Below are 25,120 nucleotides of genomic sequence, written 5' to 3'. Positions count from 1 at the left end.
AAGTCGTAAAACAACATAATTAGCGCTCTCATTTAGTTCCTCGAAGTACATCTAGAATACTGGCTCGTAAAATTTTCAGAAGCCTCAGTCGTGTGATCCAGGTTGAGATAACGCGTGGCATTAGCACAACATAATATTCTTAGTCACAACCTCTGCTATGCGCTCATCGCACGAAGATCTCACTGACGAGCATAAACTACGTGATGTGCCTGTGACCATGACGGCTTCAGAGTAAAAATGAATGGTCACTTATACGAGGATACATATTTCCAAGCATTTACCAACATAATACAAGTGTTGGGGGCGTCACAACTTGCTGTGTCTTGAAATTACCTGAAAGGGATTTTAACTTTGAAAGACGCATTATTTTAATGCAATAGCATTATTAAGTTACTAAAGATATTCAACTATGCATATTCTGGCCTTCTAATGCGCAGTAGGAATGCGCAGTAGACCATTTCAGCTCACTGTACTGGCACCGCATTGCACCTCGTGAATACGGAGCGGCAGTACGCACTCTTTCACATTCGCACCCTCTTCGAAGGACCTGACTACCTTGACGTGGTCCTCGACGTCGCCCTAGACGTCGTCTTAGAATTCCTCCTTGAGGTCGTCAGAGAGGTTGTCGTAGAGGTTACCCTTGACGTCGTTCTAAACGTCATCCTATTGGTCGTTCAAGAAGTCCTCCTAGAGGTTGTTCATGACGTGAACGCGTAAAAAATCAACGCGTAAGCTAACAATCCATCCTTAGGTACGTCTTGTACGGAATCAACCACTAATAATAGCATATGCTTTATGCTTATACTCACTGAAAACACAGTTATATTTGAAGGTACCTATGCCTATCGCACTCGAGGTCAACGATAAGAACTACGAAAATGCGCGCTGAGTTTTTTTGCGAAATTGTTTAAAAGCTCAGGTGTTCTTTTTTTGATCTCACTCTCGCCGTGAATAGGTAAGAGAGAATGATAAAGTTATCGATATGTTGCAGCCGCCATACACTTATCATCTCATCTTTTTTATCTTTAAAGTTACATATTTATTTACCTTTTTTTAGTCTGCATACATTCCGCTTTTGCGGGAATTTGCACACTGCATAAAAGTTAAAGGTGGATGCGTCCCGTGGGGTCAGATAAGTGAATTAGAAGAGCCTGTCACAAATTTCTGGACATGATTTGAGAACACTTCCCCTTGTATAATGCACAGCAACTCTAGAACACCATTGTGCAAGCGGCCGCATACGGTGCGTGTACCTCATGCAACCTACAAAGTGGCCGCGCCGTCCCCCGATCGTGGGACGCAGCGGCTTAACTTCTTAATTCACTTTCAGATAGCATATGACTTCCGATTCCTTGTTAAAGAGCGAAGACATGAGTAGACAGATTCAACCACAACAGCCACGCTGCCCGCCCCGCACCAAAAATGAACTCGTGCTTTTAAATGAGCGTGGTCGAATGTGCTTTTGGATCGTCAAGTGTATAAATGCGCACTAATGTTTATCGCAGGTATTTTGTATATATATAAAGCAAATCAGAAGATTAGGAGCAACTTTCCCTACCTGAAAATACTTGTGCGACTGAGCACGCCGAATGTTTCGCAGTACGATTCTGACATCACATAACAAAAAGAAAAAAAAAATGCCGCGGGGTACCTAGGTTATGAACGTCAAGCATTAATTCTAAGCGACATTTACAAGAAGTAGTAAAATTGTTGCACTGCCTTTTTAAAAGGGAGGTACAGCATCTTTTTTTTTTTTTGAACCTCACGTCCGTTACCATGGAAATAAAAAAAAAAAAAGATTTACCTCCCTTTTAAAAAGGCAGCGCAACAATTTTACTACAGGGTGTCACAAAAGAAAATTTACACGGTCTTTTTCACCGCAAAAATAAACTAGGCATCGCCGAACGCTCATTCTTTGCCCAAAGGTAGAGCTAGAGGCAGTCTTGGGTAAGTCACTTTTAAAAAGTAATTCGTTACAGTTACAGTTACTTTCAGAAAAAAGTAGTGAAGTTACCGTTACAGTTACCGCAACAAAAGAGTAACTCGTTACAGTTACAGTTACTTTTAAAAAGTAACGACGTTACTGTTCAGTTACTTTTCTATAACGCACAAAAAATGTAGGAAAAGCTAGAAAACACCCCTCACCAAGTTGTATTGCATAAAATTAAGAAGTACGCTTTTTATCTCATATTGTAAATTAGCAGCAGTAGCATCTCGAAATTAGTGTTTGAAAGTTTCCACGCCAGAGTAGTGGTGCAAATCAAAATACAAAACATGCGCAGTGCCCTCCGCGTGTATTGTTTCACGGTTGATTCATCGGATTAAAAAGCGTTTACACAGAAAAAAAAAAGAAAAAAAAAACACAGCATAGATAGTGCTTCAAGACACTACTCTTCAGTCACAAAGTACAAGCGCGTGGGTAAAGAAAACTAGATTTTTTTTTATCAAATCTACACGTCGCTATATTCGGGTCGTGACTCGCGAGAAAGAACGTATTCACAAGTTTGTGCAAGGCCAACTTGACACTCGAAATGTCGGAACAGACGATTTAGAAAGTGCGAAGAATAGCTAAATTGTACTCGTTCAGTGATATATTATTCACAAAAAGCTGGAAAGTAACGACAAAAGTAAAGTCGTTACTTTCATCGTTACCTCAGAAAAAAGTAATAGAACTACAGTTACAAGTTACACTTTTAAAAAGTAACTCGTTACAGTTACAAGTTATCAGAAAAGTAACTACATTACAGCAACGCGTTACTAGTAACGCGTTACCACTTAAGATTGGCTAGAGGTCACAACCAGATGCCAAAGTTTCAGCCCGGTCCGATAACCTAATCAAAAGTTATAAGTGATTTTCTGAAACTTTCAATGAGAAAATGGAGCTCATTTTTGCCCGTTTTCGGTTTCTGGTGCCATAGAGCCCCATGTGTTTCAAAACTCCGTCGGCCGCCATTTTCCCAATGAAATTTTGAGAAAATCATTTATAACTTTTGTTTAAGTTAACGGATCGGGCTGAAACTTTGGCATGTGGTTGTGACCTCTAGCGCTACCTTTGGGCGGAGAATGAGCGTTCGGCAATGCCTAGTTTATTTTTGCGGTAAAAAAGACCGTGTAAATTTTCTTTTGTGACACCCGTACTTCTTGTAAATGTCGCTTAGAATTAATGTTTGACGTTCATAAACCGCGAAGCACGCGGCTTTTTCTTAGCAATAGAGGTTGTAGAAGCAATTATAAAAACAAGGAACGTTCACCACCTCAACTTGCAACCAAAAAAGCGTCCGCGTTATCGAATGCTGTGCTGCCAATGCTCGTCTTAGTCAACTTCAAGCGGCGGCGCTGTCAAAACCCAGGCTATGTGCATGTGCACCGTTGCGTGATGCCCGTTAGAGAACCCGGGCTAGCGGTTGCATTTACTCATCTACAGTTGAGAGACAAGTCGCCCCCTGAGGTTGACTAACTTCCGGCTGTCTAAACATACGTACATCACAATTACACGTGCTGTGTGGTAGACATTATTAGGGATCGGCTATTTCCGTCCTTGCAGCGATTAGACACGAGCCACTTCCCGAATACTCGTCGAGGCATTGCTTGCTACCAACCCGAATCGAGCACCCACAGAGTATTCTTGGCCAATCAGAGAGACATATTCGGCTACCGTCACCATGTACTAATCCTCGTGACTATGTCAACACCGCAATCCCCATAACTAAACATAGTCTCATTTTGCAATGAAGAGACTGGAAGAAAAATTTATTCTTGACCAGTTTTTCAAAATAGCGCGCCATCTACTAGCTGCTGTGCCGATTATCTAAGTGGGCTGTTGTTTGGGCACGTACTCCGAGCACGGATTGTGCACCACTGCCGCGTCAGAGCTCGCCGAGGACCCGGATTCGATCGCGTGCTTCGTGCTCATGAAATGGCGCCCGCCCATGTTGCTTAATGGGGTCTTGAAAAGGAACTATTGCGCCGCTACAAAGAAGCTTCTAAGTCATGTTGCGTGCGAGTAAACTTGTCGCCTCGCGTAGTGTCAGTAACCACGCGTATAAAGTGAGAAATATTCCAACCCAATATTGTCGCGCTGCTCCTGTGTCTCAGACGGATCATGGATGCCGCAATTTAGGGCCTACTATGTCATGGCGACAGCTAACCAGCGAGACAATTTTTACAACGTAAGAAATAAACGGTGCCACGTGAATTGGTCACTATGCTATTTATGTTTAGCTTTCCAAGAAATGTAGTGAGGGGCTGTATGCCAAGATATTTGTAGTGAGAGGCAGAAGTATTGTTAAGGTCGCGATTGAAGTGGAAAAAGTAAAGACGTTGTCGCGTTTGATAAAAAAAAAAAGAAGAGGGATTTGAATTTCGATGAGTTGAGGACCATTCAACACTTCTAACATATATTATTATTGTTTTATGTGCAATTTTGAAAGTTAATTAAGAATTTCGTGTTACCTGTGGAGTTCTAATATGCGTAAAGTGTTGCTATATGCATTGCGTTGTGTCACACAGAATAGTAATCTCGTAACCAATGACACTTCACTTGAGCACGTGTGCATCTCTTGTCTTGTCTGGCTTTTGCATGTAACAGCCTGCACTAAAATGATCCGTAATAAACCTTGCTTAAGAGAACGCACTACGTTTTTATTATTATTATTTCCAAAGAGCAGCGACAACTTCAGAAATCGAAGGCGTGGTCAACTTTTGCGCTTCTACTTGGTTTCGCAATTGGTTGCTCTTGTAATGAATACAGGCGTCTAGCTATCGGACGTTCAGGTCTGATAATAGCCCAAGTTTCTTGAGTCGCTCGCTGTCGTACAAGATCGGCGCTGTAGTCCAGAAGTAGCGAGTGCTCCGCAATAAGTCTTGATGGGAATCCCGAAGGCGGTCTCATTTTAAGGATCACCACCAGGATAGACAAGATTGCCAAGGCGTTCGCACCTGGACGCCATTCGTTTGAGCATACCCACCTCAGCGGCCTGCAACAAAACATTCCATAAACTCTGAAAATTTTCAAGAATGTGCCTTCCAGTATAGTTTTAAACAGTGTACAACACACGCACAGGATATGAAGACAAATTAAAATACGTAAATAAATAAAGAAAATACAAAAACGCAAAATTAAATTATTGCATTTTACTTTTTATTTTGCACGCCATCTGTAAATGTTTGCGAACAGTTGACGCCCACTGCAACTTAGGTTCCCAAGTGAAACAGAGCATTCTTAAAATTCTTCTATACACTTAAATTTGTCGCGATAGATTGACTTAGAGATGACAGTTCTTCGACCTGCTGTTAATGCCCGCCGTTGTTCATTGGAATACAATTCTGCTCAGACCAACTCGTTGCAACACAATACTACTAAGACCAATGCATGCTTACTGGGAAATGCTGCTGGAGGGTTTCTTCCTGTGAAATAACAAAAAAAAAAAGAAAGACGTGTCAATGTTTTGTTTTTATTTTTACTAATATGATCAGGAATATGAGCTCATAACAAATCAGCTGATATCAGTGCACACTTGGTGGAAGTATCGTAAAATGTAAGGACACAGTCCCACTCCCACTCCAGTCACTGACAGCTAACGAATCGCAGGGTGTGACATATCACGCTTAATTCCTTCCCCGTGATTGGTTCATCGCCGTTCTTATCGGCTAGTGCCACACCTGACTGACTCTGAGTGAACGCTCAGAACTCGCCGCACCCTGTGTTTTTGTTTTATCAGCTGTCGGTGACTTGAACCTGATATTCTGAACTCGAAATTCCACTTACCACGTCAGCTTGGCCACACACCTTTCGCACGGCACACAGCTTTTCGGTGCATCCGAGTTTCTTTACCGTTTCGTTCAGCTTGGCTTTGAGCTGTGGCGGAAAGTTTTGTTAAAATGGTGCAAGAGCAGGTTAATACTTCTGACGGTGAATCTTTTAAGCGCGATCAAGGAACAAGCGCAAAGATTAGTTTTGTCATACACTTAAAAGAAAAAAAAAGTATGTGAGTTCACTTTATCGCAGAAGACGAATGCAATCAATCATGACGAACAGTATAAGAATGCCTGCCAATGAATGAATTAAAATATATTTACAGATTAAAAAAACTGCAATGCGCGGAGAGGCAATGAGCATGACGTCACACTTGCTCATTACCTCTACGGAAACCGCATTTTTCAGATGTAGTCGTGTCCTGAGATTTAACACTCGCGGTGATAGTTCTTTTCTTTGGATTGTCGGTCTCCGTATTCTGAAAAAAAGTTAAACTTGGAGCCTTTTTTTAGTGTGTATATACTTTAGACATCTGCATACTGGGTTTTTTCCGAGTTATTCTCCACCAAACGATTAAGGCCTTAAATTGACCTTCCCGAACCTGGTCTAAAAGTGTATAGTTGTGATCGAATTACATGGGCGCTATGTCCAGCTTGTTTTTTCCAGAGTTCTGTGATCATCAACGCAAGGCAGGTGCACTGGATTCTTTACTTCACCTTTCTTGATTGAAGGCAGGGCAAACATTGGGCACAACCCGTGTCCAATTTTTTTTCCGCGCTCAGTCAAGAAAGGTGAAGTAAAAAAATCCATAAGTTCTGCATGTCCATGTTCGGCTTCACAGACTGAACACCAGCCCCACCTGAACCCTGACGCAACGTTCGGGTATACGTGGGCCGAAAGCTGAGCGAAAGAACAACGACAAATAATTTATGTTGTTGTTCCCTTCGGTGTCGTTCTCAAAATAGCCGCTAGCCCCCAAGGGCGCGACGTTTGGGTCTCGTTCCCAATTGTTGACGTAAAAGTACGTTCAGCAATGTATTTTAAATTTGAAACGTTTTTACACCGTGGGCGAAATGAATTGAACGCACTTTAAACTGACTGTATAAATCGGTTTCCTAACTTATCGCGCTGGGATTTAAAACAGAGGTGCTCGAAGGTGGTGCATTCATTAATTGAGAGTAAGAATACATGAAACCTCCGGGGTCAAAAGAAAAAAAATGAAACTGGTCTTGTTTATGGAAAATTTATCCCTGAAATTTATCTCAAAATCGTCAGAAAATTGTTGTGGGCTATTCTGGCGTTTGCAACGATTGAAAACTTCGTAAGATGGAAAACAAATGGAATTGGCTTAGCTATTTTTTTCTTCATTTGGCCCAAATAAGCTCCAAAGTAACACACAATATTTGTTTAGTGTACATGCAAAGAATAAAAAAAAAACATTGTTTTTGATTCTTCTTGATTTATTCGGATGAGCTAATCTTTCCACAATTTTATCGAAAGCTTCTACCAACGTCCGGTACATCTGTAGTAAATCCCAGCGCGAGAAGTTAAAAAAACAATTTATGCGGTCTGTTTAAAGTGCGTTCGATCTATTTCGCCCACGCTGCAGTGCTTCGGCGACATCTTGAATTTGGCGGAAATTAGGCCTGAAAAAGCAAAAATCGCGAGCTGTCTGATATATATATATATATATATATATATATATATATACTTAAATGGAGACTACCAAATTAACACCATAAATATAACTACGAGTGCCTCTGAATGACCGAAATAGCTTCCGTCATAAATTTTGAAGTGTTTCCGTGGAGTTGACATTAAAAACGTTCTAGAACCAGGATATTCGGCATGTATTACTGCATATTTCAGAATTTCATTCTAAAGAAAGCTTACTCAAATTTCTTGATGATGGTAAGCAAGCTAGCCGTAATACGGTGAAAATATACTGGAGTTGGCCGCCTGCAGATTACCCACGCCGGCACACCAACTGCGCGTATTTGTGCGCTTTTGCATTGCCTCAGACTGTGAGTCGTTGCATTCTCTTTGTTGTGTCAAAAAATATGACGAGGCGACTCTTCAAGAAGACGCGGCGGAGTTTTATTAAAAAAATCATGCAGCGGTGTTTATAGTATGTAATTCTACATATATGGCGGTTTTATAGATAAATAAAAATACAGCGAATACAGACATATCGCTACACATAAAAATTAAATTCATTTTTGTTAGTAGCATTTGTAATTAATCGTAACAATAGAAGCAACATTTTTTATACGAATTAAGTTTTGGTTTTCTGCGAAACAAAACGGTAACATTGAAAATATGGCAAGATGCTCAGAATTGGCAGGGAATAGGTCAGATGGGAGGTCGGTCGAAAATACTTACTTTGTTGTTCTTCGTAGTTTCGATTACACGCAAAACATGAGTGAGGTTAGAATAATGCATCAATGCTTAAAGTTTAAAAAAAAAAAAAATTATTTTTGAACAATGCACGTTTAAATAAAACAACAACAAAGATGTCTCCCGGGAGGCAAAAGAAGGGGAGAAGGGTATCATCCATAGGGAGGAGGAAGTGGCGTGAGGAGAGGAGGCCCGTGTCACTCTTACAATTACAGGAGCTTTGGTGCCAAAGAACGCAGCGCAGTTATAGACTCGAGAGGATCTAAACATCGTTAAGTTCTGCATTGCAAATTGACGCAATGAAAAAAAAAAGGGGGGGGGGGGCGGTGCCCACCGCATCTCGGAGCGCATGGAGCGAAAGCTCGCGATGCAGATCACAGGGAACCTGCAATGTGGAATCCCCACCCTGCCTGGTTTCGATATGGGTGAGCATCCTATCGGCGTGCGGTCTTGCATCACTACTGCGGGGGGCATGTTAAAGGCCCCAGTCTAGGGGTTATACTGTACTCGGTAAAATTTTCAACTATATACAGTCACACTGTACGGTACTCACTAAAAGTACTAAAATTACTCCTAACCGTTGCTTTGTTTCTCCCTCCTTTTTAATGGAGCACGCTGTTTGTACAGGTGTACGACCGAGAAATCCTCGAAACAAGACTCCGACTGGAAATGGTTTACTTAATGTGGTGGATTAAGATGATAAGTAGTTTATTGTTCAGGGATTCTAGTCTAACAATCGACAGGACAAATGAGGTTTTGAAAATTGGAAGTAATCAGAAACGTTACGGCCAATTACTTTTCTCCTCAAGTAATCAAGTAAATCTCATTGAATGCTTTTTAAGCAAGAGTACTCTTGATCGTTATCGATAACCTTTTTGAAGTAAATGTACAAGACTGTATACAGATGAGACATCAGACGCCCACGTGGCCAGCTTTTTGGGACACGCTGTTTTAGTTCCCGGTTCTCACGACACGTGACATATCAATCTTGAGCAACCTAAGAGCAACATTGGCAGATTTTCACCAGTGTGATTGTACAGCTTAGGTAACTTCATCCAATCGCCATGCGTAGACCGTGCATGAAAGTGGAGCGAACCAATATATATATAATAGTTTTTAGACCACCTGAGAGTGGGTAGAAGAAACAAGACGACGTCGTTGTGTTTCTTCCACCCAGTCTCACGTGGTCTAAAAATTAGTAAACCTACTCCAGCTCACCTGCGCCCTAACTGTATTTCAATATATATTGTGCGGAGCCCTTCGGTGTGGTATAAGCATTAAAGCCAGGCGACGTGCGTAACTTAATTCTTGAGTAACTTAATTGCTTGAGTGGTGACATCTCAGCCATTTTTCCGCCCAATCGTTTTTTAATGCATTTTAAAGCGCGCGCAATCTGGTGTCACTCAGCTCGGACGCGTAGCTTTGGCCAATGCATAGACGCCATTTTTCCGCCCAAGTCACGCACCGAGTGCGCGAGAGCGTCACGCGCTGGTACATTCAGGGCAACAATGGATGTCTTCACCCTCAGACGGACAGACATGTAGGTATCCTAGAGCAAGGTGAACGAAGAATTCGAAGCGCGCGACCGCTATCTGAACCTCCTCTCCTGTGCATCTCTCCGGCCTCCCACCCTTTTCACCGTTTGCGTCTGGCCAAACACTTTACTAGGGGGAATACATTCCACTCTGTTCATTTGCATTAGACAGAACGCCTAAAGCGCCGAATCCAGCCCTGACGGAAAAAAAATCCGCGCCGAGTCTTTTTTTTTTTTTTTTGGGGGGGGGGGGGGGGGGGGGCAAAATCGCTATCATTATTATTAGTCGCAGACATTTCACGACTACACGCTATGCTACGCCGGCGGTCTGTGCGACAGTGCAAGCAAGTGTCTCGATGTGTGAATCAACGTCAAATGTGGTGCTTGGTGTTTTCGTTTGATACTTTTTCGAAACGATGCATACGATATCAAGAAACCAAATCAAGTTATCGCGTTTCAAAAGACTTAGGAACGATTTAAAGTCTGAGCTCAGAAAAGCAAAATCGTCGTACTACAATGGAAATATTCGAAGATGTCCCTAAGCCACGCCCAGATGTTGTTTGGAAAAATATTAATGAAGTCTTAAATTGCAGTCAGGTTTTTTCTGGTATAAATGAATTAATTTTAGATGGTCAAGCTATGTCGGGTACGACTTTGGCGGAATGCTTTAATAACTACTTTTCAAGTACACGCGAGACTGCCTACAATGTCGACGCATTTCGTTTGTTAAAATGTCGATGAGAGTTTTTTTCTAAATCCCACCGACGAACAAGAGGTATTTAACATGTTTTGGGGACTTAAGAACAGCAAGAGTATTGATATGAATGAGATGCAGATAAAACCAGTTAGCTTAGTAATGGACGTCATCGCCGCCAAGACTCGTACACATATATTGCCGCGCGCAGGGTCACGGACTTGTAGAAAGTTCTCGTTCACTCTTGCTGCGGACATAACTATCGTTCATCCCTGTTTTTGTTGTTCTAGAAAGTGCTTGTTCATTCTCGCCCCGAGCGCGCTACGCTCGAACCTTCTCCGCCGAATCTTCGAGATACTGACTCACTCTAGATAAGAGGCCGCCCGCGACCTTGTCGAGTCAGTCTCGCCCCAGCGCTCGATTCTGCTGACACGCCGACTTCGACGCCCGCGACGCTCTGCTTTCTTCTGTTTCCTTCTTTATTTTTGGCACAAGTTCGCCACATTAAACGTTTATTTATTTCTGTTTATTTCTTGTTTATTGGTCACGACTCACCACCCGTGACATTCTGGTGGAGGTGCGGGGTACCGCATGCCCGTGCAGCGTTCCCCTCCCAGGACCCGCAGTGCAAGCCCGACTCCAAGCTCGCTGAGAAGACCACTCAGCGCGGAACCTGAAACTCGGACCAGCCGCCGCACCAAGGGAGAGGATCCGGAGTACGGTTTGCTCCTGGATAAACCCAAGCCGAAGAAGACGACGATGGACAACCAGTCGCAGGCCCCCGCCGCTCCTGCCGTCGTCTACCTACCCGTCGCTCCTCGGACACCGGCTCCGTTCCACGGCGAACTCCACGAAGACGTTGAAGATTGGATCGACCAATTTGAACGCGTTGCCCGCCACAATAGCTGGACCAACGAGCAACGGCTGCAAAACGTGTATTTCTCGCTCGAGGGGACTGCCAGAAGCTGGTACGAAAATCACGAGTCTTCATTGACATCCTGGGACATTTTCAAGAGCCAGCTGAAGGCGACATTTGTCAACCAGCACCGCCGAGAGAGAGCCGAAGACTTACTGCGTACCAGGACTCAAGGCCCCAACGAGAGCATCACCGGCTTCGTGGAGGATGTTCTCCGCCTAAGCGCCCGCGCCGATCCTCAGGCTACCGAGGAGAAGAAGCTGCACCACCTGATGAGGGGTGTGAAAAGCGAGATTTTCGGCGGTCTCATCCGGAATCCCCCAACAACAGTCGACGAGTTTATCACGGAGGCTACAAATATGGAACGGGCCTTGCTAGCCCGCGCCAGACACTACCAACGACACCCTGGCGTAACTACTCTAGCGACATCTGGATCCGACCTGGGCACCACCCTCCCCGACATCCGTGACCTTATCCGTGAAGCCGTCCGGGAGGAGTTGAAGAAGTTGCTACCTGCTGCCACAAGCCTGGATACGCCCTCAGTCGCCGAGATTGTCCGGGAAGAACTTCAGCAGGCGCTGCAGCCAGAAGTTCTCGCCAGCGCCGCTCCTGAACCACCGAAGCTGAGCTACGCCGCAGCTACCCGACGACCACCGCCCCCTGCTCACCCGTATACGGCGCCACCTCGACGTGAACCTCTAGCGCCGCAGTATTCACGACGCCATGAAGATCGGGCGTACGTCCGCCCAGAACAAGCTGCTCCACGAAAGACCGACGTGTGGAGGACGGCCGATCGACGCCCGTTATGCTACCACTGCGGGGAGGCCGACCATATCTACCGTCGTTGTCTCTACCGGCAAATGGGCCTGCGTGGGTTCCACCCGAACGACCCACGCCCGAGGTACGGCGAACGCCCTCACGACATCGAGGAGTACCTCCGACGTTCCCCCTCCCCAGTGTCGTCACTCCGCCGTGAAGCCCGCTCCCCATCGCCACGACGTTCAGCCTCCCCAGCGCCACGATCCCGCCGAGAGAGCCTGTCCCCCCTGCGTCGTCGGGAAAACTGAGTGCGGCAACGCCTGGAGGTGACGTTGCCGAAAACGACGGAAGCAAACAGCCTCCAAGAACGCCGGAGCGCTCCCACTCTCTCGACGCCCCGCATTGCACCGACGCGCCTGCAACGGTGTCCAACAACCTAAACGTTGTTATCGATGGCCAAAACGCATCGGCACTCGTTGACACCGGGGCAGACTACTCAGTATTGAGTGGGAGGCTCTCTCGTCACCTTCGAAAAGTCACGACGCCGTGGGATGGACCGCAGATACGAACCGCCGGAGGACACCTCATCACGCCTGTCGGAAGGTGCACCGCTCGCGTCGAAATTCACGGCGAGACGTGTCCTGTGAAATTCGTCATTCTACAAGACTGTTCCAGAGACGTCATTCTCGGCATGGACTTTTTGTGTGAATACGGCGCCGTCATCGACCTTGGAGAAAACAGATTGACGCTGCGGACACCTGTTCCGCCTTCGGAGAAACTCCAAACTGCGTCAGCCGCCCTCCGAGTCGCTGCCGACCACGTGAATCTGCCGCCGCGATCAAGTGTTGTCGTACCTGTCGTGACCGATGCAGCTCCCCGTAGCGAAGTTCTTCTGGAAGGTAACCTCCAGTTGCTCCTGGGAAGAGGAATAGGCGTCGCACGAGGAGTAGCTGAACTTCAGGATGGCCGCACTGTGGTCCTCGTGACGAACTTCCGGAATGAAACGCAACACCTCACGAAAGGTGCAGCCGTTGGCCACGTCGAGGATCTCCGAAACTCCGCCGAAATCGCCGCCATTACTGATGAATCCTCGCCACCTCAGCAAGACGGTACGTCGCCAGCGCAACTCGACGTCGACCCTAAGCTTCCGGACCCAAAACGACGGCAGCTGATGAACCTCCTCGCCGAATACCGTGACTGCTTTGCGACGTCGTCGAAGGTACGCCAAACAGCCGTTGCGAAGCACCGCATCATTACCGAGGACGACGCGCGCCCTGTGCATCGATCACCGTACAGAGTCTCCGCTAAAGAAAGGGAGGTGATCCAGGAGCAAGTTCAAGAGATGCTGAACGACGACATAATCCAGCCATCAAACAGTCCGTGGGCCTCTCCAGTCGTACTGGTTAAGAAGAAGGACGGAACGCTTCGGTTCTGCGTGGACTACCGGCAGCTGAACGCGGTGACGAAGAAAGACGTCTACCCACTCCCCCGAATCGACGACACGTTCGACCGGCTGCGCCACTCTCGATACTTCTCATCGATGGACCTGAAGAGCGGCTACTGGCAGATCGAAGTCGACGAACGGGACCGAGAGAAGACAGCTTTCGTCACGCCGGATGGGCTGTACGAGTTCAAGGTAATGCCCTTCGGACTATGTACGGCACCAGCAACTTCCCAGCGTGTTATGGACACCGTACTGGCAGGACTGAAGTGGCAGAGCTGTCTGGTCTACCTCGATGACGTCGTGGTGTTTTCCAGCGACTTCGACGAGCACTTGCGACGACTCCGAGCTGTTCTTCAAGCCATACGGACCGCTGGACTCACCCTCAAGCCGTCAAAGTGTCGGTTCGCCTATGACGAACTGAAGTTTCTAGGTCACGTGGTTAGCAACAAAGGCGTGCGCCCAGACCCTGAGAAGACTCGCGCCGTCGCGTCATTTCCAGTGCCGACAGACAAAAAGGCCGTGCGAAGATTCCTCGGACTTTGCGCCTACTATCGTCGCTTCGTTCGGGATTTCGCACGGATTTCCGCACCGCTCACAAACCTCACGAAGGACGCCGAGAGGTTCGAATGGGCCGAAGAACAGCAGCAGGCATTCGACGAGCTGAAGCGACGACTCCAGACGCCTCCGGTTCTTGAACATTTCGATCAGGATGCGGACACCGAGATTCACACTGACGCAAGTAACGCAGGACTTGGCGCGGTACTAGTTCAAGTACAAGAAGGCACCGAACGAGTCATCGCCTACGCAAGTCGGACACTGTCCAAGGCAGAGAGAAATTACTCCACGACTGAGAAAGAATGCCTTGCGGTCGTCTGGGCAATCACGAAGTTTCGTCCGTACTTGTACGGAAGCCCGTTCCGCGTAGTCACGGACCACCACTCGCTCTGCTGGCTTGCGAACCTCAAGGACCCGTCAGGACGCCTCGCTCGATGGAGCCTCCGGCTACAAGAGTTCAACATGACTGTGGTTTACAAGTCAGGACACAAGCACAGCGACGCTGACTGCCTGTCCAGGGCCCCTGTCGAAACACCTTCCGGCAGAAGCGACGACGATGATGACGAGTGCTTTCTAGGGGCAGTGAACACCGATGACATGGCACGACGTCAACGAGACGATCCGGAGCTGCGAGCCTTAATCGAGCACCTGGAAGGGCGCGGCGGTACCGTACCCCGTGTTTTCTCGCGAGCCGTGCCGACCTTCACCATTCGGCAAGGTGTACTCTACAAAGAGAACTTCGGGAACAACAACTCGCCGTGGCTGCTGGTAATACCGACCGACCTTCGAGGGGAGATCTTTCAAGCATGTCACGACGACCCGACGTCCGGACACCTTGGATACAGCCGGACACTGGCCCGTATTCGTGAAAAGTATTACTGGCCCAAGCTCCCCAAGACCGTCCACCTGTACACACGATCATGCCACGAGTGCCAGCGACGCAAGAAACCTCCGACGAGGCCGGCCGGACTCCTGCAGCCTATTTCTCCTCCAACTGCACCCTTCCAGCAGATCGGAATGGATCTACTTGGTCCTTTTCCGCCTTCGACGTCGGGGAACCGCTGGATCATCGTCGCCACAGATTATCTCACGCGGTACGCCGAAACGAAAGCTCTTCCTTCGGGGACTGCTGTGGAAGTTGCGAAGTTTTTCATTGAGTCCATCGTCCTCCGGCACGGCGCTCCAGAAGTTCTGATTACAGATCGCGGATCATCGTTCATGGCACAACTGACCCAAGAAATCCTCCGACTCAGTCACACCAGCCATCGTCGTACAACTGCGTACCACCCGCAGACCAACGGGCTGACGGAGCGACTCAACAAGACAATCGCCGATATGATCTCTATGTACGTCGACGTAGAGCACAAGACGTGGGACGAGGTGCAGCCCTACGTCACGTTCGCCTACAATACGGCGGTTCAAGAGACCACTGGATTCACCCCTTTCCAGCTGGTACATGGTCGGAAGGTAACGACCATGCTGGACGCTATGCTGCCCCATGAGCCATCTGACAACGAGAGCGACGACGCCCAGGCGGTTGCTCAACGCGCCGAAGAAGTTCGCCAGCTCGCCCGACTCCTGATTCAAGACCAGCAACGCGTCGACGCCGGCCGCTACAACCTTCGTCGCAGGGACGTCCACTTCCAGCCCGGAGATAGGGTGTGGGTATGGACGCCCATCCGTCGCCGCGGCCTCAGTGAGAAATTGCTGAAACGATACTTTGGACCCTACAAAGTGCTTCGTCGCCTCGGTGATCTTAACTACGAAGTCCTCTCCGACGGAACGCGCCCATCTGCAAGACGTCAGCCGCGACCCGAGGTGGTGCACGTCGTCCGGCTGAAGCCGTATTACGAACGATAGAACTTTCCACTCTCGTCGACGGGTGAACTGTGAACTGTGGCTCGCGATTCTGCTGCCTTTTTGTTTTGGATTTGTTTTTGTTTGTTGTTTTTCGTTTTGTGCTGCATCGGGACGATGCACTTTTTAAAGGGGGGGATAATGCCGCGCGCAGGGTCACGGACTTGTAGAAAGTTCTCGTTCACTCTTGCTGCGGACATAACTATCGTTCATCCCTGTTTTTGTTGTTCTAGAAAGTGCTTGTTCATTCTCGCCCCGAGCGCGCTACGCTCGAACCTTCTCCGCCGAATCTTCGAGATACTGACTCACCTAGATAAGAGGCCGCCCGCGACCTTGTCGAGTCAGTCTCGCCCCAGCGCTCGATTCTGCTGACACGCCGACTTCGACGCCCGCGACGCTCTGCTTTCTTCTGTTTCCTTCTTTATTTTTGGCACAAGTTCGCCACATTAAACGTTTATTTATTTCTGTTTATTTCTTGTTTATTGGTCACGACTCACCACCCGTGACAATATAATTTATCTTTATCGTCCGGACATTTTCCTGCAAGTATGAGGTTGGCTGAAAGTCGCATTTATATATAAAGGTGGTTATGAGCATATCATTAGTAATTATAGGCCTATTTCTGTGCCGCCTGTTTTTTCCAAGGTACTTGAAAAACTTATTTTTACGCGCCTTGACAACGTTTTTGCAAAACACTGTGTTTACAGACTCCCAGTTCGGTTTCCGTAAAGGTAAATCTACAGAAGCAGCATTGTTATTTCAAAAATAAATTATTTACAAAACACAGAAAGAAGGCTCATTACTTTAGGCATCCTTATTGATTTTAGCAAAGCGTTTCATGTCCTAAACAACAAAATTTTACTTCATAAATGATATCGTTATGGTGTCCGCGGAAAAATATATACAATGCAAGTGTTTCTGACCCTACATTTCAATTGCTTATATTTGAAATCCAGGGCACAAATTTTGATTGTAAACATCTAATCTTTATGTAGTCATATTTTAACCGCCACATTCTTAGTCAATATGCTGTCACAAACGCATCGTAAAAATCTTTTTTTCGAAAAGCCTAGGTAAACGTGGCTTGGCCGCAAGCTTCTTGGTGCACGGCGGAGTGCTAACTTTGCAGGGGCAAAAAGCGGGCCGAATTTGAAAGTCTCGAGCATAGGTCGGCATTTTAGACCCCCTTCATTCACCATCACATCACGAACAAAATCACGTCTCCAAATTCATTCGTATTCACGTCACAAGGTACTCCGACCTCCCAAAGTCACGGCCCTTCACATCCCGGCGTTCAACCGCGCCAAAACTTCATCCCCTTCACATCACGGCTTTCAAACTCAGCCGAGAATTCATCACCTTCACATCACGGCGTTCAACCGCGCCGAAAATTCATCCCCATCACATCACCACCGCGTCCGAATTCACGGAGTCATTCACCATCATATCACCAATTCCCGAAGTCATTCACCATCGCCACAAATTCATCGGAATTCACCATCGTGAATTCATCAGAATTCACCATCACATCATAAATTCATCCGAATTCACCATCACTTCACGAATTCATCCGAATTCACCATCACTTCACGAAGTCATCCAATTCACCATCACATCATGAATTCATCCGAATTCACCATCACATCATGAATTCATCCGAATTCACCATCGCTTCACGAAGTTATTTACCATCACGGTCAACACGAATTCACCAGAATTCACCATTACATCATGAATTCCGCATAATTCACGAAGTCATTCAGGTTCATTCTGACTATATTCGGCTTCACGGCTGGTAGCCCTTTACGAGTTTGCAGTTCTTGTGGAATAGGATTGTGGCGCCTTTTTGTGTCAGCCACTTGAAACCAGGACCTGACTCCGTCGGGGAAGTGGGGTATTTCGAGTGCGCGAAACACAACCCACATTGATAGAGCGCCAGCCCAGTCAATGCTGCGCTGCGATCGTGTCACATGAATGTGCTCCGTGCGCCGCCGCGCGGAACCGGGAGGTCACATGATATGGTCTCGGCGCCGGATTAGGTGCGCCTGCTCGTGACGTCGGCCTCGGCTTCGTATCTTTTGAAACGGCGCTTGCTGCTATTAGTGCCCGCCGACAGCGCGGCTGCGCCACGCACGACTCACGAGCGAAACGGCACAGCGAGAGCCTTCAGAGATTCCGTACCATATGCCCCGAGACACAGAAGGACAAGCTCGGCATGGGAGCTCCATTGATTCACGAGGAACCGCTCAGAACAACGGCAAAATTAAGTGTCAAGTGCCAAAAAAAAAAAAAAGACTAGCCTGCCCCCCTTCCTCCCCCCCCCCCCCCCTCTCCTCCCCTTCATTGCCACTGCCGCCGCACTTCCTTTATAAACAGCTGTTACTACGAAATTGCTCGACAAAGGGCCACCGTGCTGAGGCACGCACGGCTACGCAGCAAGACTGAAGCCCAAACCGCTAAAGTCAAATATGTTCCTGTGGTTTGCGGTGAAGGATGAAAACAATTAGTAAGCAAGAAGCACCTGCGTAACATGTTTTCCGCCTATTCTGAATGCATAACCGCATTCACTATCACGTCGAGAATTAAGTTTACGGTATTACTTCCCATCACAAACTTACCAAGTTCACGAGCCACGCACATCGCAAATTCATCGTGTTCACGAGCCATTCTCCATCACGTCACGAATCCATTGAGTCATTCACCCATCACAATGAATTCTATTCACTTCACAAAGTCCTTCACAATCACAACAGATCATGAGTTCATTCAAATTCACGAAGTCATTCACCATCACATCACATTATCATTCAACATCACATCACGAATTCATTCAAATTCACGAAGTCATTCACCATCACATCATGACTTCACGACTTCCTTCACCATCACATCACGAATTCATTCAAATTCATGAATTCATTCACCATCACATCACGAATTCATTCAAATTCACGAAGTCATTCACCATCACATCACGAATTCATTCAAATTCACAAAGTCATTCACCATCACATCATGATTTTTTTCGAATTCAAGAATTCATTCAGAGCCATTCAGATTCACGCCGTGAATGTGAATGAAGGTGAATGAGCGAGTTCATGAATGAATTTGCCGAGGTATGGTCTCGAGGAATAAAAATTATTAATTAAAAATCGAAATTTTAACTGCGGTGCGTGCTATGACTCGTCAGCTATTATATTCCTCGGGAACTTTACGATTCTTAATTTCAGTGAGAATAAATTTAAAATTTTGTTAGAGTGGCTCATAGGACCCAATGCAACAATATCATATTGGGGCCAGGAATAAAAAGTATACAATCCTGAGGTTCAAGTAGATATTAAATAAGAGTGTATTAGTGCCCTCTATAAATATCCCGGCGAACTTAAGGATTTATGCAGTAGTTTGGCTGGAATTATTTTATTACGTTTTTCTGAGAATAGCCAAGATACCGTGTCCAGGAATGCTGGGGATGTTACGGCTGACTAACGTCCGGCTATCTAAACATGCATACAACGAAATTATTATTAGTTTATTTAGGTAATGTTTCGGATTCTCCGGGTTGTTTTGCAACGTTCAGGTTCAGGACTTACAGAGAAATAGGTCACCATAGCGGCCGGGAATGCCAGTCGCAGAAACCTACAAGATCGAAACGGCTTTCCGTCGAGTGATTTGCAAACATAATTCCCCAATTTTGCTTATACGGCAAGTTGAAGGGGCCGTTCGAAAGCCATCTGAGTCTCGTTGCAAAAGGAAAACATTTTACACTCCTGAGTCCTCCCGATCAGACAACTCGGAGATACGGAATTTCTCAGATAAATGAATATCATAAAAATTGGCTCTCGAGTGCTTAAGCCCACTTTTTTTTTTAATTCATTTGAAAATACAAAACCCTTTAAAAGTATGCTTAGACCGGTGGATATGACATTGTGCAATTTGTTTAGAAATTTGCATGAGGACACTTAAGCTTCGCCTTCAGGAGTGGAACGCGATAGCTAAATTTAAACCCCTGCTCGTTGCCAAGCCGTGCAAGCGTTCCTCATTAGGCCTTTTAAGAATTGTGTAAAAGGTTAGCTTGCCTGGCTTACAACCGAAGGCTCGTGGGTTCGATCGCGCTCCGCCTAAACTCCTCAATTTTTTTTCTTTAAGGCGAATGAATTTTTTTAAAGCAATCAAGATTTTCTTCTCCCACCGATGCCGACACAAACGCCAACACCGACGCCGACGACGGCTTTTCTTCGACACGAGCTCCTTAAAGCTATCGCCTTGAAACAGAGATGAGCCCAGATGATTCTGGGAAGCGACGGACTCTCGATGGCAAATAGCAACATAAGCTTACGGGAGGTCCGCGAGGTCTCAAATAAACTCTGGCTTGGCCCGCGCCTTTTTTAGTTGCACTGCCCTGCTATCGAATGCCAAGGGTCATAAAGACCGGATGATGGTAAAACTTAAAATATACGTTTAACGAAGCGAACTCATTTCCATCATCCGGTCATAAAGACCGGATGATGGAAATAAAAAAAATATTATTAATATTATTATTAACTTGTGAATGCAAGAAACAAAAACAAAAAGGAACAGTACGACGGAAGGGCGACTGATTCTAAGCAGCGCTTTCACGGGGTTTCGGCAAACGCTTGGAGCTTGATGACTAACCAAAGGTGCAGTTAGTTAGAATTCAGGACGACCTCGTGTATGAGTTATGTATGATCATGTGCTAGGTCCTTTCGCGCCGGCAGCCGTTCCCGCTCGAAGCAACAAATGCCAAGATAGCGGTGTGCGATGAAAATGAAAGTAAAGCCCGGAATGTTTATTCTGCGCTAAAAATTTTCAATGCGTACACGGCGCCATTTAGGGATCATCAGCTCCCTGATGTGGAAAGCAAGCTACAATGCTAGTAGACGGGCCATCTGTCAGAAGGTTGCTGCGAAACGCGGCTGTATCGTGTCCGTCGAAGCCAGGCGGCGGATACTTTATTTTTTCCTCCGCATACATTTGTGCGACATTCGGTAGAAAACAGGAGTTTTAGGCAATTAACCGCTACAACGATTGCATTCGTCAATTCAGCAGTTTCACGTGGCATCCGGGATTGGAACGACCTTCCCGATTGCATCGCAGACGTCGCGGACGCCATCTTGTTTCGTAAATAAGTAACCTCATTGTTTTTATAAGGAACTAACGCCGTTGCTATTGTGACCTTTAGATATCTCAGCAATGTTCACTGTGGCTGAAGCGTTGCTGTATCTACATCAGGCACGTTTTTGGTCCTTCATTTTTGTATATGGTTATTGGTAGTGGAGTATAGTGAGTGCTTTTTTTCTGTCCACATGTAAGTCTTTTGTCCACATTTATTGCCCCCCCCCCCCCCTTCCTTTTATGTAATGCCCTGCTTTGACTTTAGGGGGACAATAAATAAATAAATAAACTATTTGCACTCCTTATCCCCTGCGTTGGGTTTCTTTTTTCAAACCTATTGGCGGCACAACGTCCTTCCCCGAACCGCTGCTTTCATCATGCCAACACGCTGCACTTTATAAGCACGTTTGGTCGGTCTCTTCTCAACGCGGTGGAGCGCGGCGAAACGGACGACGAACATATCGTTCTACGCCAGCGTGCGTTGGGTTCGCCGACGAGTATAAACAGCCCAGGCATAGCCTCCAATGGCCTAGGCCAATTGGTAACGCCGAGCGCGTTCGGAGCCCGAACCTACGTCGATAAAAGGTGTCTTTGGCAGCTTTGGTGACGATGCGTGCACGTCCTCGGCACGGCAGCCATGAACCTAACCCGCAGCCAATCGGCCAGCCGCTTCGCGACAACCTTCAAATCATTGAATTTTGCCGATTATGTAGCGGAGCAAAAATGTTATGGTTCCTTTTAGAGCACAGTTCTTAGGCGCCCGTTTCTGGCTTGAGCGGCGTCGCCGTCGCCGTCTGCGTAGCCGCGCGTTGTATTGTGGGACGTTTCCCATAATGACGCCATACGTGACGTCACGAGGGTCACTAGGGTCACGAGTGATGTCACAAAGCTCACGAGCGACGTCACGAAGTTCAATCGTGAATGTCATGATGAAGGTCACGACCTTGTCAGTGACCTTCATGAGTGACGTCAGGAAGGAGGAGGGGAGGGGGGAAGAGGAGGAGAGGATGGGGAAGAGGAGGGAGGAGGGGAGGAGGAGAGAAGAAGGGGAAGCGGAGGAGGAGGGAGAAGGAGGAGGTGGGGAGATGCCAGCTGCCCACTGTGCAGGCAAGTGATATCACCATTCATAAATCACAGGGAGACACGTATGAAAACGTGGTGTACTCGTTATCCAAGTATCTATCTACATGGGTACGGGTCTGTGCTGTACTCATCGATATCTGTGGCACGTCAGACGAAGTTGGTAAATTGTGTGCCGCCAAGGGCGACAACGGCAAGCTCAAGACTAATGCCGAGGAAATAAAAAAAAATGCCGAGGAGTCTTCGACAAAGCCGAGAGCAACTAGGATGACATCGAGAACATCACGTGCTTCGTCAAAGTGTTGACTCTAACGCTATATCGTTCTCCCGCCTTGCTTCTGCTGCCCTGTTTCCTGGCACCGGCAGAATTTAGACAGAGTGGAGCTTCCAGATGTGAGAACCATATTTCCTTTCTTCGGACAAGCGGTGAGCGAGAATACCACTATTCATATATATATATATATATATACTATTAAGATTGTTTGGCACAGTACAACGCAAAATGGAAATACTTCTAGAGAAAAGAAGGGGAGGAGGATAGACTACGGATGAGGAGGATGGGCATGCCCTCCTCTCCTCCTCCTCAAGAGCTACGCTCTAATTCGGCGTAACAGGGAGTTGTAAAAGTCTTTAATTTTTTTTTTAAATTTCAGTTCGCTTATATCTTCTGAATGAATTCGAATATTTGGTAAATACATTTCCGCCTTATGTTCTATACGTTAAAGCCAGTCGAAAGAAGCATGTCTTAGTATGTTCATGTTTATTGCATCGTGATTCACCCTTCAATGATCTTATCGGCTCATGCCAAAACCTCATTGACTGAAAAGTGATTATAGGATAGCTGGAACTCACCACCTTCTGCTTGTCTTACTCCAATACTGTTCATAGACAAAAAAACCTGTGCAAGAGGTAATACTTACATAAAAGGGAACCTTCGATTCGACGCAGTCAAGCAGCGTCCTGATTTCGAGATCGTTTTTTTCTGCGCAGGAAGAAAGCCCACCACCGCGGTGCGGTGGTGTCACAATTTGGAGTGCCGCGACTCGGACAATCAAACGATTGGCACGTTCAGTTACAACGGACGTATCGGAGCAGGCCGGTTAGATAGTCAGACATACCCTTTCGTCAGGAGTGCGAATTTCCTAGGAAACGTTAGCAACCACTGCTACAGCATGGGCGAAATGGATTGAAAGCACTTTAAACTGATCGCATAAATCGGTTTCTTAACTTGTCGCGCTGGGATTTACTACAGAGCTGCTCGAAGCAGTGCATTCATTAATTGAGAGTATAAATACAAGAAACCTCCGAAGCCAAAAACAACAAAAAAAAGAACTGTTTTTTTTTCTGTGCAAACATTATGGCTAATTTTTTTTATCTCGAAATAAGAAAATCATATTGGGCTATTCTGCTGTTTACTACGATTAAACAATTTGTGAAATAGAAAAAAAAATAAAATTGGCTTACCTATCCTTCACTTCATTTGGCCCAAATAACTGCCACAGTGACACATAATATCTGTTTAGTGTACATGCAATGTACAAGAAAACAGTTTTTTTTTCCTTGGTTTACTCACACGAGCCAATCTTTCCGAAATTTTCGCGAAGTCTTCCACTAACTTCAGGCACCTCTGTAGTAAATCCCAGCGCGATAAGTTAAGAAACCGATTTATGCTGTCAGTTAAAAGTGCGTTCAATCCATTTCGCCAACTCTTTATCTATATTGTACACGTGGGAGTACCACTTTTTTTTTTTTCGCGTCGCACTATATTAGAATCATGCTTTGATATAATGTTGAAATAAACGTGGTATAGATATTGTCTAGAATAAACTGAAATATAGATAAAGGAGATTTACGTACACTTATATCCCTTTGTTTCACTCTATATCCGGTCGCCGCAGACGCTACATCCTGATTAGAGTCGACCTTGCAGCGCCAAAATCAGGGCTCTCGTCGTATTCATCCGGTTGCTACAACCGGCTGCATCTAACACGCGCCAAACAAAGCAAAGAATCACTGTGCAATCGCTTTCCGCGATTGATTTAGCCGGGTATAGCAAACACGCAAAGGCGACGAGCGTGAGGACAATAAACTTTTGGCACTGCTTGCTCGGCTGACGATACAATCATGACACATAATACGGGACATTGTCATGAAGAAATGAACACACTTACCGCAGTGTTCCCAATTCAGACCAAACGCCACGAAGATCACAACGGCGTGGAGGACACAGGCCAGTAAGAACTTCATGGTAATGCACGCCTCACCTCCACTTCGAACGCCGGTGGGAAATCTTTTTTTTTACGGCGGGGCGTTTCTCTTTATATATGCATCACCGGGGCTAGATGACGGATGAAAACACGGCGAGAGTAATCCGATATGCAATACGCGGCAGCTGCAGCTCGCAGTGGTTTCCATTCAGGCCCCACCGAGCATACAAATGGAGGCTCGCTGTATTTTGAGACGATACGCTGAGGGGAACGGATTTGAAAATCCCTGGATCTGCGTGTATAGTTGATATACAGCACAATCTCTGACATCTGCTCTGCCTCATAGCTGCCTGGCATTGAGTGCTGTATATGCTTAAATGAAAAAAACAAACAAAGAAGCCTCCCCCCCCCCCTCAAAAAAAAAAAAAAACTGATGAGCTCACACGTGTAACAGAACGCGTGTTTTTCATGTCCCCCTCTGATGCCGCCGCGATGAAATTTAACTACAGAAGACGCTTTGTCCAACTTGTTTGATACACAGCTCTGTGTTTACCCAAGTCGAGGCACGTGGACTGGATCATTTACGTCATCTTTCTCGATTGAGCGAGGAGCGGATACTGGACACGAGAGCTGCGTCCAAGTCTGGAATCGAATTTAGTCGGTGCTTGATTGATTGAACTCGGACCCCTACGTAACCCTGCGTTAGAAACGAACGAAGGAGCGTGTGTTTTTTGCCTATGCACTTGAAATGAACTGCTAGGGGCGACTGTTCAATCTTCTGTTCATATC

General features: G+C 46.4%; 1 protein-coding gene across 1 annotated transcript; it reads right to left on the bottom strand.

Annotated features, from left to right (window-relative positions):
• Positions 1-4,892: 4,892 nt before the first annotated feature.
• LOC115317332 (antimicrobial peptide microplusin-like) lies at positions 4,893-24,371 on the bottom strand. Its single transcript, XM_029976964.4, has 5 exons — positions 24,296-24,371; positions 23,045-23,106; positions 5,768-5,857; positions 5,380-5,406; positions 4,893-4,976 (listed from the first exon to the last, which is right to left on the bottom strand). The coding sequence occupies exons 1-5, from the start codon at positions 24,369-24,371 to the stop codon at positions 4,893-4,895; spliced, it is 339 nt and encodes a 112-aa protein (XP_029832824.3).
• Between the last annotated feature and the right edge of the window lie 749 nt (positions 24,372-25,120).

This window comes from Ixodes scapularis, unplaced genomic scaffold (genome assembly GCF_016920785.2).
Source record: "Ixodes scapularis isolate PalLabHiFi unplaced genomic scaffold, ASM1692078v2 PGA_scaffold3__209_contigs__length_174095766, whole genome shotgun sequence".
NCBI lineage: Eukaryota > Metazoa > Arthropoda > Arachnida > Ixodida > Ixodidae > Ixodes > Ixodes scapularis.
This window is presented reverse-complemented; position numbering and strand designations above follow the sequence as displayed.